We start from the raw sequence: 27429 nt of genomic DNA, 5'->3' as shown, positions 1-27429 counted from the left end.
ATACATTTTGACACTGCACAATGAGTACTTTTACTTTGGTACTTTAAGAATTTTGATGCCAATACTTTTGTACTTTTACTTAAGCAATTTTATATTCCGGACTTTTACTTGTAACAGAGTGTTTCTACATTGCAGTATTGATACTTTTACTCAAGTAAAACAAATTTGTACTTTTTTTTCCCACCACTGATATTTGATCATCCTTCCATCCTTTGCCTTTGACAGGCAGCTTGACAGATAGGGGGCGCTCTTTTCCCAGCCTGGGAGGCCGGTCGCCACCAACCAACATCAAACACACGAGCTGGTGAGAGTGGAGTCTTAACATCCCATGGCCTGAAGGAACGTCCGCGCTGGTAATTGGCTGGTTGGTTGTCCCGGCAACCGCGGCTGCACATTACCGTCCGACAACGAACTGGCCAATCACAGCGCGACCGTGCTTCTGGGCTATGGGACGTAGCCTGTACACCGTATATATAGGGCTGAGGCGGCGTCGACACGTCCATATAGAGTCCGTACACACGGTGGAAGGTTTTACAGTAACAGATACTATACTGCCTTTGGAGCGATCATAACGGGGGATTAATCGATATTATCTGCGTTACAATAATGTCGATCTGAAGAGGAACTCGTTTTTTTACTGGCACCTTGGAGGGAAAAGTCAATGAATGAAGGATTCTAAACCTGTCTCAGCTAAACCAGGACCCATGGATCCCACCCAGTGTGTGAAGTGTAAGATAGTGGTGGTGGGGGACAGCCAGTGTGGGAAGACCGCCTTACTGCATGTGTTCGCCAAGGACTGCTTTCCAGAGGTAATATGTCTATTGAGATTTTTAAATCAAAATTGAAGACCCACTTTTTTACTCTTGCTTTTAACATAGATTGAGGTTCGTTCTTTGTTGTTTGTTTCCCTGTCCCTGCCTTGTTCTTATTTTGTTTCTGTTTTGTTATTGTCTCTTCTGCACTTTGTCTCTTTATGCCTTTTACTCTGTTTTGTCAATAGACTATAAGGTCTATTTGTTCTTTGTTTGGGAAGCACTTTGGGTCAGCTGATGTTGTTTTTAAATGTGCTATATAAATAAACTTGACTTGACTTGACATGTCAGTGGGTGTAAAAAAATTTTGTCAAATGTTTTACTTAAGTAAAAGTACCAATACTGCAATATAGAAATACTCTTTTACAAGTAAAAGTCCAGAATTCAGAATTTAATTGAGTAAAAGTACAAAAGTATTGTATTGGCATCAAAATGTACTTAAAGTACCAAAAGTAAAAGCACTAAAATATTTGAAAATAGCAGATCTACAAGCTCACAACACGTGGCATCGTGAGCTTGTAGATCGGCTATTTTCAAATAGCCTAGGTATAAAATAGGGATGGAAGTGGTTAATGTATGTTTTATAATATAATAATTTATACATGAAAAGTAACTAGTAACTAAAGTTTTCAAATAATTGTAGTGGAGTAAAAGTGCAATATTTGGCTCTGAGATGTAGCGGAGTAGAAGTAAAAGTATTGGAAATTGGAAATACTCAAGTAGAGTATAAATAGCTCAAAAGTGTACTGAAGTAGGCTACAGTACTTAAGTAAATGTACTTAGTTACTTTCCACCACTGGTTACTATTATGTTATAGCCTAGATCAGTGCTTCTAGTACACTTTAAAGGAGAAATCCGGTCATTTTAAGTGTTATGTTTGATGTGTGTCAAATCACTTACCAACGTATAAATGAAAATCGCGTAAATCCACAGAGCCCCCTATCGACCCCCACCGTTGTCATTGTAGGAGGATATAGAATAGCCCAAATTCGCCTATTTTAACCAATGCAAAGTCTGTTTTTTTGCTTCTAGTACTCATTGTTGAGTCCCATGATAATGTAACAGGCGCTAAAACTCCCGACAAGCTAACGGCTAATAACAAACGAGCTAACGCTGGGGCTGCTTATCTCTCTGAATGGCAGCCCCAGGTTGCCAGGTCGGGAGAGAAACCAGCAACCAGCATTAGCTCGTTCTGTTATTAGCCGTTAGCTTGTCGGGAGTTTTAGCGCCTGTTACATTATCATGGGACTCAACAATGAGTACTAGAAGCAAAAAAACAGACTTTGCATTGGTTAAAATAGGCGAATTTGGGCTATTCTATATCCTCCTACAATGACAACGGTGGGGGTCGATAGGGGGCTCTGTGGATTTACGCGATTTTCATTTATACGTTGGTAAGTGATTTGACACACATCAAACATAACACTTAAAATGACCGGATTTCTCCTTTAATTTCAAGGACCCCCCATAACTCTGAGAGTGTACAAATGGAACCAAATGGACCCTTCCAGGGTCCATTTCCAGGGTCCACCCTCAGAGTTACAGGCTTGTAATGGTCCATTTGGTTCCATTTGTGCACTCTTGAGTTACAGACCTGTAAGGGTCCATTTGGTTCCATTTGTACACTCTGAGTTACAGACCTTAAGGGTCCATTTCTCCCCACTTTGAGAGCCACTGTCCTAGATAAAAGTCTTACCTTTTTTTTGGATGATTGAAGGGCGTGCATTGGTTTGTTTTGTAGGACAATGTATAACAACAGGGTGTGTTGTTACAAAGTAACTTATCTAAGCCGGACATGAGTGTAGTTGTTCATGATGATGATGATGATGACATAGTCAGCTGACACACACGATGACATATACTGACTGTACGTTGTTTCTGACATTATTATGGGCGTGGCGATGAATTCATGATTTTCTATTCATAACAATATTGCTGTTTCTGGCTTTTTCTGTTTTTTTTAGAATTATGTTCCCACGGTGTTCGAGAACTACACAGCCAGCTTTGAAATTGACACCCAAAGGATAGAGCTGAGTCTCTGGGACACGTCAGGTAAGATCCCTATAATAATGCCACACATAGTTGGCCTAATAATGGTGGTTGTAGCTTTATTACAATTGTGCTATATGATGCCAAAGAATCGTAAGAAACAAGTTCTGCAGGTGGAGAATAATATCCAAATATGATAAGACTGCTTCAGAATCAGATCAAGGGGAGGTTTACTGTACGTCCTCTCGCAAGCTGAGCCTCCCCGCCCACTTTCCATGCCTGCAGTGAGAGACACACACACGCACACGCACACGCACACGCAGGGACGTGCACAGATAGACTCTAGGTGGTGCTGGAGCACCTGCCCTTTGCCCTCTTGACCAGAAGTGCCCTTTCTTCAGTTTACAGCAGGGGTCTTCAACAGGGGGTCCGGGACCCCTAGGGGGTCCTCAGAGTTACTACAGGGGGTCCGCCAAATCTTTTATGTGATTATGATTTTTTTTTTTTTACCATAACCACTCGAAACCTAGCATCCCTTTTCTGAGGAGAACTTTAGCCAAAAATAGCAGATCTACAAGCCCACAACGCCTCGCAGCGCGAGGCGTTGTGGGCTTGTAGATCGGCTATTTTTGGCAAAGAGGCATAGGTGTAGAGGGAAAAAAGAGCAGACCAAGTAAACCAAAAAAAGTATAATTTACTTGAGCACCTGCCCCTCAAAATGTCTGTGCACGCCACTGTGCACACGCACACAGGCACACATGCACACGCACACATGCACACGCACACGCACACGCACACACGCTTCACAGCCTCACACCTTTCCCCAAATCAGACGTGTGTGCGTGCCAATTATAAACTTGCCAGATCATTATTTTACAATCTTTTTTTTCTCTCTTTCTGATCCTATGACTGTTACGTCCATAGACTGACTGACTCTGAGAAAAGTTCAGGTATTAATGCTGACACACACTTGCTTGCATCACTTGGGTGCAGCGGTGTAAAGTAACTAAGTGCATTTACTCAAGTACTGTACTTAAGTACGATTTTGAGGTATGCTCATGGAGTATTTCCAATTGTCTATACTTTTACTTCTACTCCACTACACCTCAGAGGCAAATGTTGTACTTTTTTACTCCACTCCAATTATTTGAAAACTTTAGTTACTAGTTACTTTGCAGATATATCAATTATTATATTATAAAACATATATTAACCACTTCAGCCCTATTTCATACGTAGGCTATTTGAAAATAGCCGATCTTCAAGCTCAAGCTCGCAACGCGTCGTGAGCTTGTAGATCTGCTATTTTAAAACATTTTTGTACTTTTAAGTACATTTTGATACCAATACTTTTGTACTTTTACTTACTTGAATTCCAGACTTTTACTTGTAACAGAGTATTTCTATACAATGCAGTATTGATACGTCTACTTAAGTAAGAAATGTGAGGGAGTAAGAAAAATTTCCACCACTGCTTGTTGGGTGACTTTGTTGTTAGTTAGTGTTACAAAATGTTTACACACACACACACACACACACACACACACACACACACACACACACACACACACACACACACACACACACACACACACACACACACACACACACACACACACACACACACACACACACACACACACACACTCTCTTTATCTCTGGGGAATCTCCAGCTGCTCCAGGTCTGGTAGGTAATTACCTCCTGTAAGGCCCGGCCTGGGAGATAGTTGGGTTGTAAACCCCCCAGCCTGCCTGTGTGAGCTCACACAGTTGGTGTTTGGTGGTGGTGGTGGTGGTGGTGGGGGGGAGAGAGAAGGAATTTTCTCTAGAGATTAGTAGACAATACCTCCTTGCTGACTGTGGCCTCCCCTCCCCACACACCCTAAAGAACCAAGAAGATCAACAAACAACCTATGTATGGGGCACAACATTGGGGGGGGGGGGGGGAAGGGGGGCAGAGAATTCTCAGAGTTTACAGAGCCGTTGGACCATGGACCCCGACGTTGAGAGTCAGTGGTTTAGAACAGTGGTTTTCAACCAGTGGTCCGGGGACCACCAGTGGTCCTTGTGGGAGTTCCAGGGGGTCCCCAGCTAAATTATAGATAGGAACCAAATGGCCCCTTATGGGTCTGTAACTCTGAGAGTGTAACAAATGGAACCAAATGGACCCTAACGGTTCCAATTTGGTTCCATTTGTACACTCTCAGAGTTACAATAACATTGTTTTATAATAAAAAATTGGGGTCCCAGAGATATAAATGCCATTAAATGGGGGTCTGTAGCCCTAATGCATGTCAACTGGGGGTCCTTGAAATTGAAATGGTTGAGAATCACTGCTAGAGCCGTAAAAATGGGGTGGGGTGGGGGGGGGGGCCAAATATTTGAGGTGGGGGGGTCCGCGGCCCAAAAACATATCATTTTGGGGGTCCTTGATATGATAAAGTTTGAGAACCTCTGGTTTAGAACAGTGGTTTTCAACCCTTTTCATATCAAGGTCCATTATTTATTGGGCATTTGAGCCACGGAACCACCATTTGATGAGATTTAGACTCTCAGACCCATAGAATATTCTGTTGTCGTTGGATATGATTTTGTCCACAATGATTTTGTCCATGCTGTATTGATGTTGGTACCAATAGGAGAGATGACAGGCAAACGTTGATCAAAATAACAATTCTTCTACATTCTCTAACTGTGGAGACTTCTTGTAAATTAAGTAATGCAGATGTTTAACAATCATTTAACTCTTGAGAGCGTAAAATGAAACGGGTCCATTTGGTTTTTTGAAGAGCAAGCTTTGAATTGAAGAGCAAGCTTTTGAAGTTTTGTAGTAACACCAGCTGTTACTGTGATGGTATTAGTATTTGCACAATTTTGGCAGTATCTCTGCATACATTTATAAATGTTGGCCTTTATGTGAAACGCTGCCAAATGTACCATGACCTGACCAACATTATCTCTGTTTAAAAGTGGAACAGGGTTGTTTGAGTGTTCGGGTTCGTCTCTGTTGTGGGGCTAGCTTTCCCCTGAATCCCCTCCAGCTCCCACCCTCTGCTCGCAACCTGTACAACACGCTGAACTGGGTCATGTTTGCACACGTATGAGTCCTCTCTCTGCATCACTCATGTCATTAAAGAGAGAGTTTTGTGAAGGTGTGTGCTGCAGAGTCAGTGGTGCTAAAAATGAGATTTACATTATTATGATTTGACGTGTAGCTGCACTTTCACCCTGTTCAATCCGGTAATGCATCTCTGTTCGTTTTAGATTTCTTTGGCTGCTCAAAAAATAGCAGATATAGCTCATAGCACAATTTTTGCAAATCTTTGAATAAGCGAACATTTGTGACTCAAATATTTGCTTCTTGGGGTTCCTGGAACAAAATATTTTGAGATGGGGCGGAGGTGTAAATCCTAACACTTTTTCTTTAAAAAGCCTACTGTATGTTGCTATGAGTGGTTCTCAAACTTTTTCATGTCAAGGACCACCCAAAATGTATTTGAGCTGCTCACTGACCCCCATCTCAAAATATGTTGTTCCAGGGACCCCCAGAAGCAAAGATTTGAGTTAAAAATGTCAGTGAGTTAAAAGATTTGCCCCCCAAAAAAAATCACATTTTTAAAAAACAATTGCAGATGAGCTTGTAGATCTGGTTAAAGTGGTTACACACACACCCACGCGTTCCCGGTCTTATAATGGATTGAAAGACAGAGTTTTGTGAAGGTGTGCTGCAGAGTCAGTGGCGCTGATATGAGATAAAAGGCAAGGAGAGTGGCCTCCCAGGAGGTGTGTCTTTATGGCGCTTTGTTTCTCTAATGTGCAGAGGCGTTAATGAGCTTTCCATTAAGTGGCTCATTAGTGGTAACTGGGAGGTCATCTATAGGGCATTTTGTCAACCCCCCCCCCCCCCCCCTCCTGCCTCCCATGAGCCACACTTAGTTTTTTTTTGTCTCTTGTGCTGCAGTTGTCACCTCAGGCCGGTTCATAGCACAGTAATGTGGTCTTATGGGGGGGTGTCACAGGCCCTGGGGTATGGGCGGGGGGAGTTGTGCTTTGAACCGTACATACTGAACTCCCCAGAGTTGATTCACCTCTTGAGACTAAAATGAGACAAATGTTTGCAGTGGCGTGCACAGACATTTTGAGGGGCAGGTGCTCATGTGAATTATACTTTTTTTTGTTTACTTGGTCTGCTCTTTTTTCCCTCTACACCTATACCTCTTTGCCAAAAATAGCCGATCTACAAGCCCACAACGCCTCGCAGCGCGAGGCGTTGTGAGCTTGTAGATCTGCTATTTTTGGCTAAAGTTCTCCTCAGAAAAGGGATGCTAGGTTTCGAGTGGTTATGGTAAAAAGAAAAATCATATCACATAAAGATTTGGCGGACCCCCTGTAGTAACTCTGAGGACCCCCTAGGGGTCCCGGACCCCCTGTTGAAGACCCCTGCTGTAAAAAGGGCACTCCTGGTCAAGAGGGCAAAGGGCAGGTGCTCTAGCACCACCTAGAGTCTATCTGTGCACGTCCCTGGTTTGGCTTAGGAATGCGACAAAAACAAAAATATCCATGAATTCAAGTCAACTTCATGCGGTGACCAATCGATAGTCGATCGTTTTTGGGTGAACTATCCCTTTAACCATTATTTTATTCTTTGGCTATACAAATAAAGCTATTTTTGAATGGCCAAAGTATAAGATAACGGGTTAGAGTGGTTAAAATCTAAAATGACAGATTCTCTCCCTTTTCCGTTGTTCCGATACCAGTATCAGAAAAGCTGCCGATACTGGCCTAAAATGCTGGTATTGGTATCGGCAAGTATGCCAGTCTATGCCATTCCGGGTCCATTTGGTTACATTTGTACACTCAGAGTTACGGACCTGTAAGGGTTCATTTGGAACCCCCTCACTGCCTGGACCCCACTTTGAGAGCCACTGTCCTATATATATAGTTGTATAAATGACACATTGATATCGGATCAGTACTCGGTATCGACCGATACGCAAGTTGTAGGTATCTGTATCGGTATCAGAAAAGGAAAAAATGGTATTGGTTATAGCATTGGTTCTCAAAGTGGGGTCCGGGGACCCCCAGGGGTACTTGAGGGGGTTCCAGGGGGTCCCCAGCTAAATGATGGACAGGAACCAAATGGACCCTTATGGGTCTGTAACTCTGAGAGTGTACAAATGGAACCAAATGGACCCTGACGGGTCCATTTGGTTCCATTTGTACACTCTCAGAGTTAAATTAACATTGATTTCACGATATGAATTGGGGTCCCATAGATAGAAATGTAATTAAATGGGGGTCCGTAGCCCTAATGCATGTCAAACTGGGGGTCCTTGAAATTAAAATGGTTGAGAATCACTGCTAGAGCCGTAAAAAAAACCTTATCTTATTGGGGTCCCTGGATTATCTTTTCAAACGGGGGTCCGCGGGCTAATAAGTGTCAATTTGGGGGGTCCTTGACATGAAAAAGTTTGAGAACCACTGGGTTATAGGGATGTCCGATGGATATTTTTTAATAAGTTACATGAGTTCTTACTGTATGGTGTGTCTGATATGAAATGTGAGCTTACCATAATCACAGTAATCCTTAATCATATTCCATCATATTCAAGGGCTTTAGCTGAGAAAAGAGACTCCAGTCTCAATTAGAGCACTGCAGAAGGCAGGTGTGTGTGTGTGTGTCCAGCTGATGCCCGTTGACGCTCGTTAATGTTATAGGCCAGGGGTCTTCAACGTTTTCAGGCCAAGGACCCCCTAGCTGAGAGAGAGATGAAGCAGGGACCCCCTCTATATTGTATAAAAATTGGACCGCGAAGCAGCCCTGACATCTAGTTATTGTAATTATTATTGGTTGTGGTAATTTAGCCCTGGGATTCGTTTTTCTTTTTTTTTTAGGTTTTCTGACCTCAGTTACACCCCAAAAAACTGAACTTTGAACATTCAGTAGATTTTCTGTGGTCTGGGGTTTTCGGAATAATTAGGCTCAGAAAAGTGCTGTGATTGGCCCGTGGCCCTTGATGTCAAAGTCCATTAATCCTGCCCCCTCCCCGCAGAGTAGAGGCGATGATTGACAGGCAAAATCCCTCAACAGCGACAACCGCAGGCAAATAGGTGTGTCTTTTCTATGTGTCTCTGTAGGCTACCTAACTGACTGAAACTCTTGTCACACTGTTTACAATCGAAAGGTTTTTCTCCAGTGTGAACACGCTGGTGTGTCTTCAGGGTACCTAACCGAGCAAAACTCTTGTCACACTGTTCACAACGGAAAGGTTTTTCTCCAGTGTGAACACGCTGGTGTTTCTTCAGGTCACCTAACTGAGCAAAACTCTTGTCACACTGTTTACAACAGAAAGGTTTTTCCCCAGTGTGAATACGCAGGTGTCTCCGTAGGCTACCTAACTCACTGAAACTCTTGTCACACTGTTTACAAGAGAAAGGTTTTTCCCCAGTGTGAATACGCAGGTGTCTCCGTAGGCTACCTAACTCACTGAAACTCTTACCACACTGTTCACAGTAGAAAGGTTTTTCCCCAGTGTGGACACGCTGGTGTTTCTTCAGGTCACCTAACTGAGCAAAACTCTTGTCACACTGTTCACAAGAGAAAGGTTTTTCCCCAGTGTGAATACACTGGTGTCTCCGTAGGCTACCTAACTGACTGAAACTCTTCTCACACTGTTCACAATGGAAAGGTTTTTCTCCAGTGTGAACACGCTGGTGTGTCTTCAGGGTACCTAACAGACTGAAAATCTTGTCACATTGTTGACAGGTGTGAGTTAGACTGGTAGACTGTTGACTACTGTAAGGTCTTTCTTCTGAGTTTCTCTGCTGCTGGCTCGTTGTTGGGAATGGGTTCATCGTCAAAGCTGCTGCTTGTCCTTGGGTCTGTGATCTGTGTTCGACTGGTTAGTAAGGTGATTAATCTGGCTGGTATTGATGCTGGTTACTCTGGAAGGGTTTAGGCCCCTCCAGGGCCCTTTATACTGTTGGCGGTGGCCCTTGATGTCAGTACGATGATGTCACGTAGTGTCAGGCATATCCATATATGGAGCAGGCTATGTCAGTTATGCCCGAATCTGGGACTATGATGTCAGTCCTGGATGTTTTGGTTATCTCCATATATGGAGCTCCCAGGACGTGTGTTCTGATGTCAGAGTGTCGACTGTCTCCATTTATGGGGATCTCCATATATAGGGACGTTGGTATCGAATAGGTCACTAAGGGTCGGAACTGAGTAGACCATTCATTCTCCTAGGTGAATATGGGAAAGTATGCCCTGAATGTTCCTAACAGCCGCCCCCACGGGTTTCCCGTGGAAAAACGTAAACATTTCAAGAACATTCCTGGCATACGATACGCCGCCCCACGGGCGGCTGTTACCAACATTCAGGACATACTTGGGGTTGGTTGGTGCGGGCCGGAGAGTTGCCCCTATTGGGGGCAGGGCCGCCTATTGGGGAACCCTGCCCTAGGGGTCCCGGACCCCCTGTTGAAGACCCCTGTTATAGGCATCAATGCAATTATGCTTCTGCACTGTCAAATGTATTATATTAGATGTATTAGATATTATATTGATATTATAGCTATTTTATTTGATTAGATATGTGATGTTGTTACCTGGCAATTAGTTGATTTTTGGTGAAAAAGCCAGCTTATAACGATATCGGTAATCGGATATCGGTAAAAAAAAAGTCAATATCGAACATCCCTAGTATTGGTACATCTCTAATTCACGATAGGCTGTACATTTAGTTTCTCGTCAAATACTGTATCTCCGAGGTCTGTGGACTAACAAAGCACTGTTATTGAGTACTGCATGTTTTTGGGGGAGTGTACTGTTACTGTTACTGTTGCTATACCTGGTTTCTCCTTGAAACATTTTGGATCCTGACAGAAACCAAACCCAGGGTACTAACGGTAAAAACCCACTTGCGACTCAACGTCAAGGTTAGAATCCGAACTGCCGGTTTTGTCAGGCACACGAGTCATGCTACCTGTCAGAAAGTTGTCACGGCAGCACAATTCTTTCCCCCAGCATTCCGAGGTAGCTGTCTAACTCACTTTATCCCATACAGACCTGGTGGGAACGCATCCGTGTGTAACCACTTTAACCATCATGTTTATACTTTGGCTGTTCAAAAATAGCAGATCTACAAGCTCATAGGTACGAGCTTGTAGATCTGCTATTTTCCCTTACAGTGCCTGGAACAACATATTTTGAGATGGGTGTCCACGGCCAAATACATATGACTTTGACATGAAAAAAGTTTGGTTCCAGGGACCCCCAGAAGCAGATTTTCACGATAAAAAAAAATAGCAGATCTACAAGCTCATAGCGCGGCACCGAGTGCCGCGCTATGAGCTTGTATATCTGCTATTTTTGAATAGCCAAAGTACAAAATATGACTAAAATCACACAGATGCGTTCCCAGATTGAGTGGGTCATTTCATTCAAAATGGGAGGCACAGTATATCACCACCGGCCCCATATCTGCAGGTTCATCTCGGAGGGGGAGATTCTTACAGTACAGTACAGCGCTAGAGGAGGGCCGGTTCTTTCTTTCTCTTTTGTGATGAAAAATGAGCGCGTGTCAACGGTCAGGGATGCAGTAACCCCCCCAGATTGAGCGAAGGTCCCGAGAGAACGCTTTGCTCAGCACATTAACCCATTGAGACCTGAAGCCGATTCTACGTGTCTCCTAAATCCCAACAGTTTTCTGAAAAACCTATGTTTCTATATCAGTGGTGCTCAATCCTTTTCATGTCAAGGACCCCCAAAATTATATGTATTTGGCCCGCGGACCCCCATCAAAATATCTTGTTCCAGGGACCCCCCCAGAAGCAAAGATTTGAGTTAAAAATGTTCGCTTTAAAAATATATATATATTCAAAGATTTGCACACATTTTCACGATTTTTCAAAAATAGCAGATCTACCAGCTCGTAGCGCGGCACTCGGTGCCGCGCTACGAGCTGCTATTTTTGAATAGCCCAAAGTGTAAAATAATGCTTTTTTAGCTCAAATCTAAAAAAATAGATGCGTTTCTAGGTCTTAATGGGTTAAAGAACGTGTTCTTCATCATCGCCAGGAGATTAATGTCCCGTTCCGTTTCACTGGCCTGGGGTGGGGGGGTGGGGGGGGTGGGGGGGAGGTCTTCAGCACCTTTTAGATGTATCGGTTTACAAATGGAAGACGCAGCGCTCTCACTGTTGTTTCTCAGAATGTACACAACGACTGTATACGTCTTGTCGGTTGTCCTGTTTTCGCAGGCCCTCCGTTCACCTGGAAGGAAGGGTGTTTTTTTTTACGTGTAGGTTGACGATACTGTGGCTATACCATGACACTGCACAGTTTATGAATTGAATACGCAGGACCACAATGGAAACAAGTCCCCCCAAGGACATTTTTGTGTTGTCCTTTTAGGCCTTAATGCATTGGTTCTCAAAGTGGGGTCCGGGGACCCCCAGGGGTACTTGAGGGGGTTCCAGGGGGTCCCCAGCTAAATGATGGATAAGAACCAAATGGACCCTTATGTGTCTGTAACTCTGAGAGTGTACAAATGGAACCAAATGGACCCTAACGGGTCCATTTGGTTCCATTTGTACACTCTCAGAGTTAAATTAACATTGATTTTACAATATAAATTGGGGTCCCAGGGATAGAAATGCCATTAAATGGGGGTCCGTAGCCCTAATGCATGTCAAACTGGGGGTCCTTGATTTTCTTTTTTACCGCTAGAGCCGTAAAAATCTTCTCTTATGGGGGTCCCTGGCTTATATTTTCAAATGGGGGTCCGCGGGCTAATAAGTGTCAATTTGGGGGTCCTTGACATGAAAAAGTTTGAGAACCACTGCCTTAATGTATGACTGCACCACGTGCTGTTGACATTTCTGACTAATAAAGTATTCAATCAAATATTTAATTCCTGGAATTATTTTTATTTTTCTAAAGATTGGAGAATTTGAAGTGGTCAAACCAGAGCCATTCAAGGAGAGTTACGTCACCTCAGTCCACTTCTTCGGGCCAGGTCTTCCACATCGGCTTCTATTGGCGAATAGTGACAAAAGTCCTAAACCGCAAGTTTACGGAATGCTTTGGAGTCTATGGGCGTTTGTCACTATTTCCAGTTTACACGAACCACGTGACCGACGCCGTTTCTGCCCCCTCAGTGGCGGAACTCTTTAATATAAGGCTCTGGGTCAAACTAGCAATGTGTTTAGAAGCCTGGTTGAGGAAACTGAGCTAGTTTAGGGAGGCTCTCCTTTCATACTGTTTCACAACTTCGCATAATAGGACATGGCACATGTTTTGAATGTCGTGAGAATTTATTTTGCTTTGCTTTGTGTGTGTGTGTGTGTGTGTGTGTGTGTGTGTGACACACACACACACACACACACACACCACACACACACACACACACACACACACACACACACACACACACACACAGACTGAAGGCTCAGGGTTGAGCAACGACGGCAGCTAATGAGGTGTCAGTCAGTCAGTGGTGGACTCTGCACACTTGTGTGTGTGTGTGTGTGTGTGTGTGTGTGTGTGTGTGTGTGTGTGTCATTGTTTGTGTACTTCCACACGGTTCGTTCAGCAGCATCCTACTATAATTCTAGTAACCTCGGTGAGTAGGTGAAGCTACCCGGTTCTCCTCAGTGGCTGGACCAATTGCTCTGATTATTCTATCTTATTAGCGTTTATGTGTCAAACAATGTCGCCTCCCGGGTTGCCAGATCATGTGCGCATATCCCCCACGGATGCGTCGACCGGGTATGGTCTAGTTGGCTGTAATGAACCCATCTGTCCCGTCAACTCAAAACGCTATCTTAGCCTAACCTGTGCTCCTGATCGATAGAGGGTTGGGTTGTGCGGGGGGGGGGGGGCGGGGGGGGCCGGGGGGGGGGGGCCGGGGGGGGGGGGGGGGGGGGGGGGGGGCGTGGTGTAGTGAATGAAGGCCAAATTATTTCCATGCTCCACTGGAAAATGTCCTCACTTCACCCTCATGTGTCGGTTTACGTCCGGCACTCAAGCGGCAAGCTTGGTATCACACACACACACACACACACACACACACACACACACACACACACACACACACACACACACACACAGAGAGTCAGCCTATCAGCCATGAATGGGCGTTTGCAACGCTCGCTCGGCATGGCCCAGTCGCTCAAAACATTTAAATTAACTGCAGCAAATCATTAGCGAAACAAATTCAAATGATTTAAATGGCTGAGAGTGATTGACAGACATAATAAACAATTGGTTGTGTGTGAAATGAGTGGTGAAATGAGTCGTGACATTTTCCAAACCACAGCACATTTTGTGAGACAGTTCAGAATGTCCTGGAAAAACCAACAAGTTCTTTCTCAAGTCACCTCTGGGTTCTGTTGGAGTATTAACCAGGATTGCGTCTGTGTAACCACTTAGACCGTTATTTTATACTTTGGCTATTCAAAAATAGCAGATCTACAAGCTCATAGCGCATACGAGCTTGTAGATCTGCTATTTAAAAAAAAATAATCAAATTTTTGATTATATGTATTCTTTTAAAGCGAACATTTCAAACTCAAATCTTTGCTTCTGGGGGTCGTCCCTGGAACAAAAATATTTTGAGATGGGGGTCCGTGGCCAAATCATCCTATAATTCTACAAAGCTCTGTCTGTGCGTGTGTCCCCAAAATCTCTTCTGCCCGGTTCACCTCAGTGGCTGGAGCAATTGATCTGCATTTGCACACAGCCATTGACCATCACCATGTGCACGGAACACCAAACGCCCGTTTTTCACTTTCCCCAAATGTCAGCTGTTTTATTAGCGTTTTTGTGTTCGCTGGCTCCCGGGTTGCCAAATCATGTGCGTGAAACAAGCGCCGGTGTTGCCACATCCGTGAAACAAGCGGACCATGACACACTTTGGGTGCTCATATCCCCCGACGGGTATGGTCTAGTTAGTACATATATTTTTTGTTGTTTGGTTGCTATATCAGTGGTGCGCAAACCTTTTCCATGTCAAGGACCTCCAAAATTATATGTATTTGGCCCGTGGACCCCCATCTCAAAATATTTTGTTCCAGGGACCCCCAGAAGAAAATATTGTATTTGCAAAAAAAGTCAAGATTCTTCAAAAATAGCAGATCTACAAGCTCATAGTGCTGCACTCGGTGCCACGCTATGAGCTTGTAGATCTGCTATTTTTGAATAGCCAAAGAAATCTCAAATTTCACAGATGCGTTCCCAGGCTAAAGGAGAGAAAAAGAGAAAAAAAGAGAAGAAAAAAGTCTAAGATGATGGCCATATGTTGTTCCATTGGCCTGGAATTCTCTCATCCGGACCAAAACCTGTGGATGTCATCATCGCCCTGTCATTAACATGATCAAACCGCTTCTATAACATGTGTAAACAGGAAGCCCAACTAGTTTAACCCATTGAGACCTGAAGCCGATTCTACATGTCTCCTAAATCCCAACAGTATTCTGAAAAACGTATGTTTCTATATCAGTGGTGTTCAATCTTTTTCATGTCAAGGACCCCCAAAATTATAAGTATTTGGCCGCCGACCCCCATCAAAATATGTTCATCCAGGGACCCCCCAGAAGCAAAGATTTGAGTTAAAAATGTTCGCTTTAAAAATATACATATTCAAAGATTTGCACACATTTTCACGAATTTTCAAAAATAGCAGATCTACAAGCTCGTAGCGCGGCACTCGGTGCCGCGCTATGAGCTTGTATATCTGCTATTTTTTGAATAGCCCAAAGTGTAAAATAATGCTTTTTAGCTCAAATCTAAAAATGACACAGTTAATGGGTTAAACTCCGATCTGCAAGATCGCCACGTGTTGCAACGTGACACGTCGTTTAGCTTATAACGTTTGCTATTCCCTCCCCCCCCCCGTCCCCCCCCCCCCAAAATGTTCACCTGTTTTCACTGAACGTTTGCCTGCTGCTACATGACGTGTCCAGATCGAATAGCAGGCGGCTGGGGCTCGAGTGGTCGGAAAGAAAAGTCTCGTGAATTTCAACCATGTTCGGCATGAAGGCGCCGGCGGTGCAAGTCGCTGCGTGGGGTTTATAGTTAGTCGTTAGACATTCCTTTTCCAGTGGAGGAACTCCTGCCTCCCCAGTATATATGCTGCTTCCTATAGAGGCACGCAGGGTTGCCAGATTTTGTGAGAGACGTAAGCAACCACAGGTCTAGGAAAACGAGCCCCAAAAAGAAGCGACTAGGCCACTTGAGCACTTACTTACCTAGCCTAATTTTATATGCGTCGGCTATTTGAAAATAGCCGATCTACAAGCTCACAACGCGTCGCGATGTGACGCGTTGTGAGCTTGTAGATCTGCTATTTTCCAAAAACTCTTGAAATAAAATGTGGAATAATTGGAACTTTCAAAAAAAAAATCATTCTAACACAAATGCTCGCTGGCACAAAACAGCATGAAAATATTAGAGAACCAATGGTTTAAAAAAATACTTACAAAAATGTGTGTAGCAAGCCTAAAAAAGCAACTACACGTTAGAAACCGGACCAAAAAAAACAACCAATTTTTACAAGCAACTTCACAGAAAAATAAGCCCCCCCCCCCAAAAAAAAATCACACCCTGTGTGAAGAGAGTGGTGCCTTTGATGAGCCCTGTATTGATGTTGTCATCAATGTTTGTTTTTTGGACATACAGACAGACACACAGACAAAGTCAGATATAGGAGTGGTTGGCACCACTCAAAAAGTTGCGTATAACAAGCGGACATGGCAACACTGGAGGAGGCATGCCTTTGTGTCATCATCGAATAACAGCAGCTGTCAGTTACGCATCAAGAGCACAGGAGAACCCCCCCCCCCCCCCCACACCCCAACAGCCATGATTAAATACCTCGGCCCACTCCCCAGTCCATCTCCAGGGGTTTGTTTGTGTACCTGTCAGCTAAAAAAACGGGGGGGGGGGGGGGGGGAGCCATCACCTCGCTCTGTTTGGAGTTCCTGTGGAATCTCCTAGGGAGGAGCTAGTAATCTGGAAATATAACAAGATTCCGAGAATTCCTGGCATTGACGTGGCATTCCACACGGTGCTGACGCCCAGAGAGAGAGAGAGAGAGAGAGTCAAGGTGGTGTTTTTAGATGCTTTCGTAAAGGATTGGGTGTTAGGAGTTTGTGAGGTCATACACAGTGGCGTGCACAGGCATTTTGAGGGGCAGGTGCTCACGTAAATTATACTTTTTTTTGTTTACTTGGTCTGCTCTTTTTTCCCTCTACACCTATACCTCTTTGCCAAAAATAGCCGATCTACAAGCCCACAACGCCTCGCAGCGCGAGGCGTTGTGGGCTTGTAGATCTGCTATTTTTGGCTAAAGTTCTCCTCAGAAAAGGGATGCTAGGTTTCGAGTGGTTTTGGTAAAAAGAAAAATCATATCACACAAAGATTTGGCGGACCCCCCTGTAGTAACTCTGAGGACCCCCTAGGGGTCCCGGACCCCCTGTTGAAGACCCCTGCTGTAAACTGAAAAAAATGGCACTTCTGGTCAAGAGGGCAAAGGGCAGGTGCTCTAGCACCACCTAGAGTCTATCTGTTCACGTCCCTGGTCATACATACCTGTTGCATTTTGTTTTTCTTATGTTATGAGAGGCGGTCGTCACAGTCGGAGAATTAGGCCGGTCACATTTAATACATAATCGTCTAATTGCAATTATTTGTGATAATCGCAATTATTTTGTCATAATCGTCATAATCGTTTTCATGTTGACCATATAGATCAACTATTTCCGTTTTCTTTAATGAATGAAAAATGTTCCTTCATTGAAAAAAATGGAAATAGCTGATCTATAAGGTTACAACGTGCGTTGCAAGCCTGTAGATCAGCTATTTCCGTTATTTTAACCTTTTTTTTTTTTGGTATAAAATGTATAAATGTCAGTACTTTCTTTGTATATTTCAGTTATTTGACATATCTTCCCCGTGCAATTTCTTATTACGAAGCCTAAAAAGGCGAACAGAATCCAACGTTCAATCAATGCCAAAAACACAAGTAAATCGTTCATCGCAATTATTAGTGTGACAATTAATCGTCGGCTTAAAACAGCCCTATCAGAGAAGTGCCTCTGCTAAGTTGATCGTAGGCCTATTATCTCTGCATCTCAGATGTTTCATCTTATTACATGAAGTGGAACACAAAAGCTGCCTCATAAGACATTAAAGACTTTTGATTCCACATTTTAGAGCGAAACCTCAGCAGATGAGACTGAATCGTGGCCGCTCTGTTCTCCACTGAATGTCATGCTAAATCACATCGCTGTCTGACAGAACTGATCTATGATTCTTCATGAGTGAATTAGGCATTAAAAAAAAAATCCTGTTCTGAAAGTCCTGAAATTGTCTGTGAATCGTGGATACAGCTAGTTTTCAGGTCAAGGACCCCCTAGCTGAGAGAGAGAGATGAAGCATGGACCCCTACTCTATATTGTATAACATTGTGTTTCAGATTAAAGTTTTATTTTTTATACTTAGTCTGCTCTTTTTTCCCTCTACACCTATAGCCTCTTTGCCAAAAAATAGCCGATCTACAAGCTCTCAACGCCTCGCGCTGCGAGGCGTTGGTGCTATAGGTGCTATTTCTGGCTAATGTTTCCCTCAGAAAAGGAATTCTGGGGTTCAAGTGGTTAATGTAAAAAAAAACTAAATCCTATCACACAAAGATTTGGCGGGCCCCCTATAGTAGCTCTGAGGACCCCCTAGGGGGTCCCGGACCCCCTGTTGAAGACCCCTGGTCTAGATGAATTGCAATAATTTACTACTAGGATTAGGGGTGCAATGACCGATGGTGCCACCCATACTAAAGATATATATATGCACTGCAGCCGTGGTGGATAATGGTGTCGGCTAAATGCAGTAATGGCATATTATTTACACTCTCCTCCATGAGTTGAGGGACCTAATTGCCTACGGCGATGACAAACATTTCATGCGTAGCTATTCTTCCGAAAGTAGGAAAATACTATTTTCTTCCACTATTCATTTTATGAAGTTCCTATTTCTTTTTTAATGAGCCCAAGGTGAGGCCGCTGGCAATGTTTGTGCACTTATCATAAATAACTGTATTCTTCTATGGTCAGAAATAACTGTATTCTTCTATGCTAATTCCCACGCTGCGGGGGGCCCATAGGCTCAGCTGCTGAGCTGCTTGCTTGAGATTGTAATAATTCACGGATTCAGTAAGTCAGTGCCAGTGGTGTAAAGTACATTTACTCAAGTAATGTAGTTAAGTACTTTTACTTTACTATAGTATTTCCAATTGTCTATACTTTTACTTATACTCCACTACAATAGTTACTTTGCAGATATAAATGATTACGTTATGAAACACACATTAACCACTTTAGCCCCATTTTATACCTAAGCTATTTGAAAATAGCCGATCTACAAGCTCAGGTTTTGGGCGTGTTGTGAGCTTGTAGATCTGCTTCTATTGTCAAACATTTTAGTACATTTACTTTAGTTACTTTAAGTACATTTTGATAGCAATACTTTTGTGCTTTTACTCAAGTACACTTTACTTACTTAAGTAAAACATTTGAGTACCATTTCCACCACTGCTCAGTATTAATGGTAGAGAACAGAGATGTCCTTTACAAATATATGGACTCTGTGTCAAAGAACTCTCGATCAAGCAGTGTTTTGCTGACGCAAAAGGAGTCTGAGACACTTAATTACATAAAAGTCTAGTTCTCTAGTCTAGACTAGAGACAGCAGGGAGAAAGGACGGCTACTGTATATATTTTAGAAAGATAAGGCAGGAACTGCCTTTGTGACAAGACCCAGCTGTACCCAAAACAATAAGCACCGTGCCTGTTGCAAGGACATCTTGACTCTGAAGGCTAAGCAACAACATAACTATAAATGATATATTCTCCCACAACTGTATGATTTTTGTTTTCCTGCTTCAATTGCTTTATCTATAGAAAAGCATTTGGTGAAATGTTCCTCCTTCTTTATGCAATTTATCTTCTTTTTATTTTTTAAATCTCACGTTTGTGATTCCTCTCGTCTCGTCTCCAGGGTCACCCTACTACGACAACGTGCGGCCTCTCTCCTACCCCGACTCGGACGCCGTCCTCATCTGCTTCGACATCAGCCGACCGGAGACCCTCGACAGCGTGCTGAAGAAGGTGGGAAGGAAGTCACTGTTTATCTCACTGTGTTTTGTTTACTTTGGAAACGTAGAAGGAAGTGGCTTGTTCCTCCTAACTAACGGAGTACAGAGTCTCCTGACCCCTGTCTAGAAAAGGCCACTCTTTCTGATACTGGGTCAAGTGGCAAAAAAAACATCATCTCCTCTGGCAGAAATGTAGGTCTGTACCACAGAGAGAGAGGCCACCGTTGTACCTCCACCGAGAGAGGATGCTTGGTCGTAACAATGGTGTCACGCGGCCGAAAATAGCCGATCTACAAGCTCGGGCTTGCAATGGTGCCGCACCCATACCCAGGCGTACAACAGCGTATAAATTATGCTCAAGGTTCAAGGTTGTGCTTTATTGTTACATCTTGTGTACACAGGTACATAAGAGTAATGTTTGCTCGGCTTCCTTCAGGCAATGCAGCAGCATAGATAATGATAAAACCGCAAAAAAGATTTAAAAAAAAGTAAAGGAGAGAGTGAAAAAAAGTCAGCGTATGTGCACTTGCATATGATCTTGGTGTTACAGTATATACACCAGCATCATTTTTTTCCCCAGTAGCTGCCACATTACTTTATGTAAACAACTTCACAGTATCTTCTATATACAGCAGTTTAGGTAGTATAGGAACAGTTCAAGCATATTAGCAGTGGTGGAAAAAAGTACTCACAATTATTACTTAAGTAAAAGTATCAATACTGCAATATAGAAATACTCTGTGAGGGCGCGCTCTCACCGCACTTTTATTTTACCTCTGGGGCAGAATCTGCCAATGCTTTGTCAGTGTAAATGCGTGGATTCACGCAAGAGCGGGTCTTTCCGCCATGTCGCGCAAGACCGTGCGTTTATCCGCTCTACACGACTTGTCCATTTGAAGCATATAGCTGCTGGAGGCAGGAGCTGCTTTTCCCCCCTCTGTCCAATCGGGTGAGTCGAAGGCGCATCGTCCCAAGACTCAGGAAGCACCATGGTGCTCAAGGCAGAAGGTGGTGCGGGCTAACGGGGAGGGTCCTGAAAGTGAGTGACAGGTGGGTCACTCCCGTTTTTTAGAATCCGCTGGCTGCAAAAAACTGTGGCCGCGCACAACCTGCGTTTAACAGCAGCCGACCATGTTTTGCCTGGTCTTGCGGATTTTTTCCACGAATCCACGCATTTACATTGACAAAGCATTGGCAGATTCTGCCCCAGAGGTAAAATAAAAGTGCGGTGGGAGCGCACCCTTACAAGTAAAAGTCTGGAATTCAAAATGTTCTTGAGTAAAAGTACAAAAGTATTGGCATCAAAATGCACTTAACTCATTCAGTGCCCAGCTTATTTATGGAATTTTGGCTGGAGTGCCACAGCCAAAATTCATTGTAAAAAAAAAAGTGCTTAGGAAGCGAGATACAGCCTTTTTAAGTTATAGGTTAAACAAGGAGTGGATGGAGTAGCAAATCTTCAAATCATCATATCTTGGGTTCTGAACATGTTTTTCAAAAAAAAAAAAAAAATATATATATATATATATATATTTTGTTTTTCTTTTTTTTTTAATTTTTTTTTTATGACGGATTTGACGGATTGTGGCACTAGATGAGTTAAAGTACCAAAAGTAAAAGTACTCATGGTTTTCAAATGTAGAAAAAATCTCACGATGCTACAAGCTACAAGCTCACAATGTGTCGCATCGCGACGCATTGTGAGCAAAGGTACTGTACAATATAAAGGTACAATATTTGCCTCAGAGATGTAGGGGAGTAGAAGTAAAAGTACTGATAATTGGAAATACTCTAATACAATAAAGTAAAAAATACCTCAAAATTGTACTTAAGCACAGTACTTAGTGAAGTAAATGTACTTAGTTACTTTCCACCACTGCATATTAGAGTGCTTGAACTGAGGGAAGGAACATAGATCCGTGAGAGAGAGCGAGAGAGGGGGGGGTGGGGGGGGGGGGGGGTTTAGATGACCCCGGACCCTCTGATCCACACGTGAGGTCACTGGGAGCAGCGGGCCGGACCTTTGTTCCCAGCAGAGTTCCAGACATGGGGCCATTGGACCTAGCCTGACCTTTGACCTGTGATGTCAGTCAGGGTTCACATTGTGCCAACTGAGTTGAGTGTGGTCCAAGAGGGGGGGGGGGGCCTGGGGGGGGGGGCTCATACCCTGGAGGGAACATAATTACCGTCTGTTTTTCTCTGTCATTCGTCCTCTCTGTTGGAACACACAGACACGGTGTGCGCACACGCGCGCACACACTCACACACACACACACACACACACACACACAGACACACATGTGCGAGCAGCCGAACACACACACACGCACGCACGCACACACACACTCCACACGCGCACGCACACACACACACACACACACACACACACACACACACACACACACACACACACACACACACACACACACACACACACACACACACACACACACACACACACACACACACACACACACACACACACACACACACACTCCGCACGCACGCACGCACACACACACACACACACACACACACACACACACACACACACGTGTTGGTTGGTATTATTATACTTGTCAGGACAGCAATGTTTCAGGATGGTTATATATTGTTATAAATGTCGTTTTTATCCCTAATGCTGCGTTCACATCACTGGCAGCTGCAAACATACATACATACAGGCTTCCATCATTCTGCATGTAAAGCCAGCAGACATGAAGACACAAAGATACGTCCAACGCTTGTCCAAGCTACAAATACACTGTGTAGAATTGTTATCTTTGTTATCTTTGTTATTTGCCAGTGTGAGTGCAGCATAACTCTTAACTCAACCCTAGGATGAGGTTAGTTAGCTCAACCTGGTAGGAGTTGCAGGAAGAACACGACTGCAACAACTTCTCTCTTTGGGAACACAGACGGCGTCAATCGTTTTATTTATTTTTAATCACAGCAGCACATGCTTAGAGGTATGGCATCGTGACATCACTCTAGCTACCCAGAAAACCCTTCCCTTAAAGGGACAATGTCCCATCATGTCCCTTTTTAAGAGACAAAACCTCCCTGACCCGAACCCGAATCCTTTCCCACCTGTAACCTCAGCCCACAACATCTCTCTGGTGGCGTCCGTCTGACAGACACAGAGACCCTGTTTACTCAGCCACGCTAGACAACTTTTCCCAAACTGAACCGGGGGGCGTCACGGCCATTCACTGTGCGTACGACGCGACACCCTCACTCTCACAGATCCGTGATTTCATACCCCCCACTTTTTGAAAAAAAAAAAAAAGACATCTTTTTTGATAATAAATCGGTATAGTCAGGCAAAAATAAGAATTAAATAACCTAACCCTAACCCTAAAACCGAAATAAAGTAACCAAAACACGAAACAAAATCTGCCCAAAAAACGCAACATTTTGAAAATACAAAATTTGTTTACATTTGACAGTTACAAATGTTTTTCACGATTTTTCAAAAATAGCAGATCTACAAGCTCATAGCGCGGCACTCGGTGCCGCGCTATGAGCTTGTATATCTGCTATTTTTGAATAGCCAAAGTGTAAAATAAGGGGTATAGTCCACCAAAAGTCCACCCCCCCCACCTTCTGAGAGCCTGTGACGTCCCTGAACTAAACACATAGATAAACAAAACTGTAATAAAGTTATATAGGAAAAAAACAAACAACAATGGCAGATTTAGCTACTATGTCTGCAAACGTCCCAAGCAAACTGATGTCTGATCAGCACACAGCTGATTGATGTAATATTTTGATTATGTCTGCTGTCATGCTCGTTTGAGCACGGGTAGTAGAGAGCCTATTTCAACCAATCGGATTGCTTGGTTGGGACTACCTGTTGTATTATCAAAAATAGCAGATCTACAAGCTCGTATACAAGCTTGTAGTTTGTACTGTACAACTGCTATTTTTGAAAATGGTTGAAAAATATCAAACTTTGGGGAAGATTTTGAATTGTTATAACTTCTCTTCTGGGGGTCCCTTGGCACAAAACCTTTGCAGACGGGGAGGGGGGGGGGGTCCGCGGCCAAATACATATACGTACATTTGTGTCACCCCCCCACCTCTCCCCATTTCCTGTCAGCCTACTTTCCTATCAATAAAGGCAGAAAAAGCACAACAACAAAAAAAGGGGAAAAAAAAGAAAAAAAAAGAACTGAGCATTGTATCCAAACAGAGGAAATTGGAACATCATCATCATCTGGTCCCTGAAAGAGAGAGGAAAGGCATGATGGAGGAGGAGGAGGAGGAGGAGGCCTGGGAAACTGCATGTTTTTGATTTCTGCAGTCAGTATGGCGGAGCTCAACAGAGGGGCCCTTTGTGTTGTTGAGGAGGAGGACTGCATGGCCGGGCAGCTGCATCAAGGTGGCTGATGAGTCATTCACAAAGCTCTCCGTTTCTTTCTGAGCACAACTTGTTTTTCTGTGCAAAACCCTTGATTTTTCTGAAGAGGCTCTTTGGTCTCAAACGGCCACAGAAATGTTTCACTTCGTAGCTTATTTCCCCCATTTCTTTCTTTCTTTCTTTCTTTCTGATGTGTGAACTATAAGGCCATCATCACACGTTTCGCGCTCACACTAGCAAATGACACTGATCATCGCTTCAGACTCATGCCATCTGGACGAAGATACAGAACTTTGAAATGGGGGAAAAAGTTAGTTTTAGCAGTTTTTAAAAAATATATTTATTTGTGTGCTTTTATGCCTTTTATTGATAGGACAGTAGACTGACAGGAAACGGGGAGAGACACACAGCAAAAGTCGTCAGGATCGGGATTTGAACACGCTGTCAGGCTGGCATTGCAGCCTAGGCTTTTAGTAGGAAGTTTGTCCCTTCAGCCATTGCAGGGACAATGACTGAGGGACATTAACCCATTTAGATCAGAGATACCTGATGATGCTACAAATGTCTTCTAATTCCTAACAGTTTTGCATTATTCTACACTTTGGGCTATTCAAAAATAGCAGATCTACAAGCTCATAGCTTGTAGATCTGCTATTTTTGAAAAATTGTGAAAATGTGTGCAAATCTTTGAATATATATATATTTTTAAAGCGAACATTTTTTAACTCAAATCTTTGTTTCTGGGGGTCCTTGGAACAACATATTTTGATGGGGGTCCGCGGCCAAATACTTGTCATTTTGGGGGTCCTTGACGTGAAAAAGATTGAGCACCACTGATATAGAAACATACGTTTTTCAGAATACTGTTGGGATTCAGGAGACATGTAGAATCGGCTTCAGGTCTCAAACTGCTTTGCCGATAGGATGTTTTTTGTGTATACTGTTATGTTGTTTTGTGCTGTATGTATGGTTATGTGTTTTTCTGTCGTAACAGACTGTGAACATGAATATCCCTGAGGGGACAATAAAGACTATCATTTATTCTTCTTTCTTTCTTCCCCAGTGGAGAGGAGAGATCCAGGAGTTCTGTCCCAACACCAAGATCCTGCTGGTGGGATGCAAGTCCGACCTCCGAACAGACCTCACCACGCTGGTGGAGCTGTCCAATCACAGACAGACGCCAGTGTCATATGATCAGGTGAGCGCTATAGCTTGATATAGACACACGGCCGGTGGAACGTTTGAAATATTGATCGGATTTAGATCGGATTCTGTGTGAAATAGACCATGTTATTGTTGCTCTATCAATGTCCTGCGCAATGCATTGTTGAAACTTAGGTTTGTCATCCATCTTTGTCCTATGAGTCTACAACAGTGGTTCTCAAACATTTTCATGTAAGGACCCCCAAATTGACACTTATTAGCCTGCGGACCCCCATTTGAAAAATATATGCCAGGGACCCCCATAAGAGAAGATTTTTATAGCTCTAGCAGTGATTCTCAAGCATTTTAATTTCAAGGACCCTCAGTTTGACATGCATTAGGCCACGGACCCCCATTTAAGGGCACTTCTATCCCTGGGACCCCAATTTATATTGTAAAATCAATGTTAATTTAACTCTGAGAGTGTCCAAATGGAACCAAATGGAGCCGTTAGGGTCCATTTGGTTCCATTTGGACACTCTCAGAGTTACAGACCCATAAGGGTCCATTTGGTTCCTACCCATCATTTAGCTGGGGACCCCCTGGTACCCCCTCAAGTACCCCTGGGGGTCCCCGGACCCCACTTTGAGAACCAATGGTCTACAACACATTGTAGTTGGGTTTGAAAAGCCAGTCAGTAGTTTATTTTTACCAGCTTGCTCGAAGAGCAACTAGTCAACACCCGTGCGACACTTATGCTAGACCTTTTGCCACTTTTTCATCATTGGCTGTCCTTTAAGCCAGTGGGGAGACTTCCCATACTCTGAGCGGCGATCATCCTCCCACGCTATGGCATCACAACCCTACTAGACACGCCTGCCTGCCCTGGTGACTGCTCGCAAGTTGTCGCAACGTAACTATCAATTCCAGCGGAGTTTGGAATAAGACCTAAGACGCATCTGTGTCATTTTAAGATTTCTTTGGGCTATTAAAAAATAGCAGATATACAAGCTCGTAGCGCGGCACCGAGTGCCGCGCTACGAGCTTGTAGATCTGCAATTTTTTTGAAAAAATTTAAGCAATTTTAAAGCAAACATGTTTTACACAAATCTTTGCTTCTACAAATGTCTTCTAAATCCTAACAAAAATCCTAAGAAAAAACATATGTTCTCAAAACATTTTGTTCCAGGGACCCCCAGAAGTAAAGATTTGATGTTATATATATTCAAAGATTTGCACACATTTTCACGATTTTTGAATAGCCCAAAGTGTAAAAATAATGCTTTTTTTTCTATAGCTCAAATCAAAAAATGACACACAGATGCGTCCTCGGGTCTTACTGGGTTAAAATATTGGATCGGGGCCAAAAACAAGCTTGCAAGCAAGCTGGTATGATATGACTCTGTCATTTCTTGTTTACTTTGATGACTAAAAATCACAGGTTTCCTACATTTTTTTGTTTTTATTCTCAGGGCTCCAACATGGCCAAGCAGCTGAACGCTCCGTACATCGAGTGCTCCTCCCTGCAGTCGGAGAACAGCGTCCGGGACATCTTCCACGTTGCCACGCTGGCCTGCGTCAACAAGAACAACAAGAACGTCAAGCGGAGCAAGTCCTCCCGGGGGGGCGGGGGAGGGGGGGCCACCACCAAGAGGATCTCTCACATGCCCGGCAGGCCCGAGTTGGCGGCGGTGGCGTCGGACCTGCGCAAAGACAAGGCTAAGAGCTGTACGTTGATGTGATATCGCCGGTTTAGAGAGAGACCTTTTTGTGGACGATGTGGACGACGGTACTGGGGGGACAGGAGGAGACAAAGGGAACGTATGGGCACAGTGCATAGAGCTATAGCCGTCTCCAGGGACGTGCACAGATAGACTCTAGGTTGGTGCTAGAGCACCTGCCCTTTTGCCCTCTTGACCAGAAGTGCCCTTTTGGAAAAAAAAAGGGCATTTTATAGCAGGGGTCTT

General features: G+C 43.7%; 1 protein-coding gene across 1 annotated transcript; it reads left to right on the top strand.

Moving 5' to 3' along the window:
• The first annotated feature begins 536 nt into the window (after window positions 1-536).
• Window positions 537-27429, top strand: LOC311064224 (rho-related GTP-binding protein RhoE-like). Its single transcript, XM_084084053.1, has 5 exons — window positions 537-809; window positions 2777-2864; window positions 19860-19969; window positions 25383-25517; window positions 26935-27429. The coding sequence occupies exons 1-5, from the start codon at window positions 666-668 to the stop codon at window positions 27202-27204; spliced, it is 747 nt and encodes a 248-aa protein (XP_083940179.1). The 5' UTR covers window positions 537-665; the 3' UTR covers window positions 27205-27429.

The sequence above is a fragment of the Gymnoscopelus microlampas genome (assembly GCF_963454915.1).
Source record: "Gymnoscopelus microlampas genome assembly, chromosome: 17".
Classification (NCBI taxonomy): domain Eukaryota; kingdom Metazoa; phylum Chordata; class Actinopteri; order Myctophiformes; family Myctophidae; genus Gymnoscopelus; species Gymnoscopelus microlampas.
Note: the sequence above shows the minus strand (reverse complement) of the source record. Positions and strands in the feature narration are given on the sequence as shown.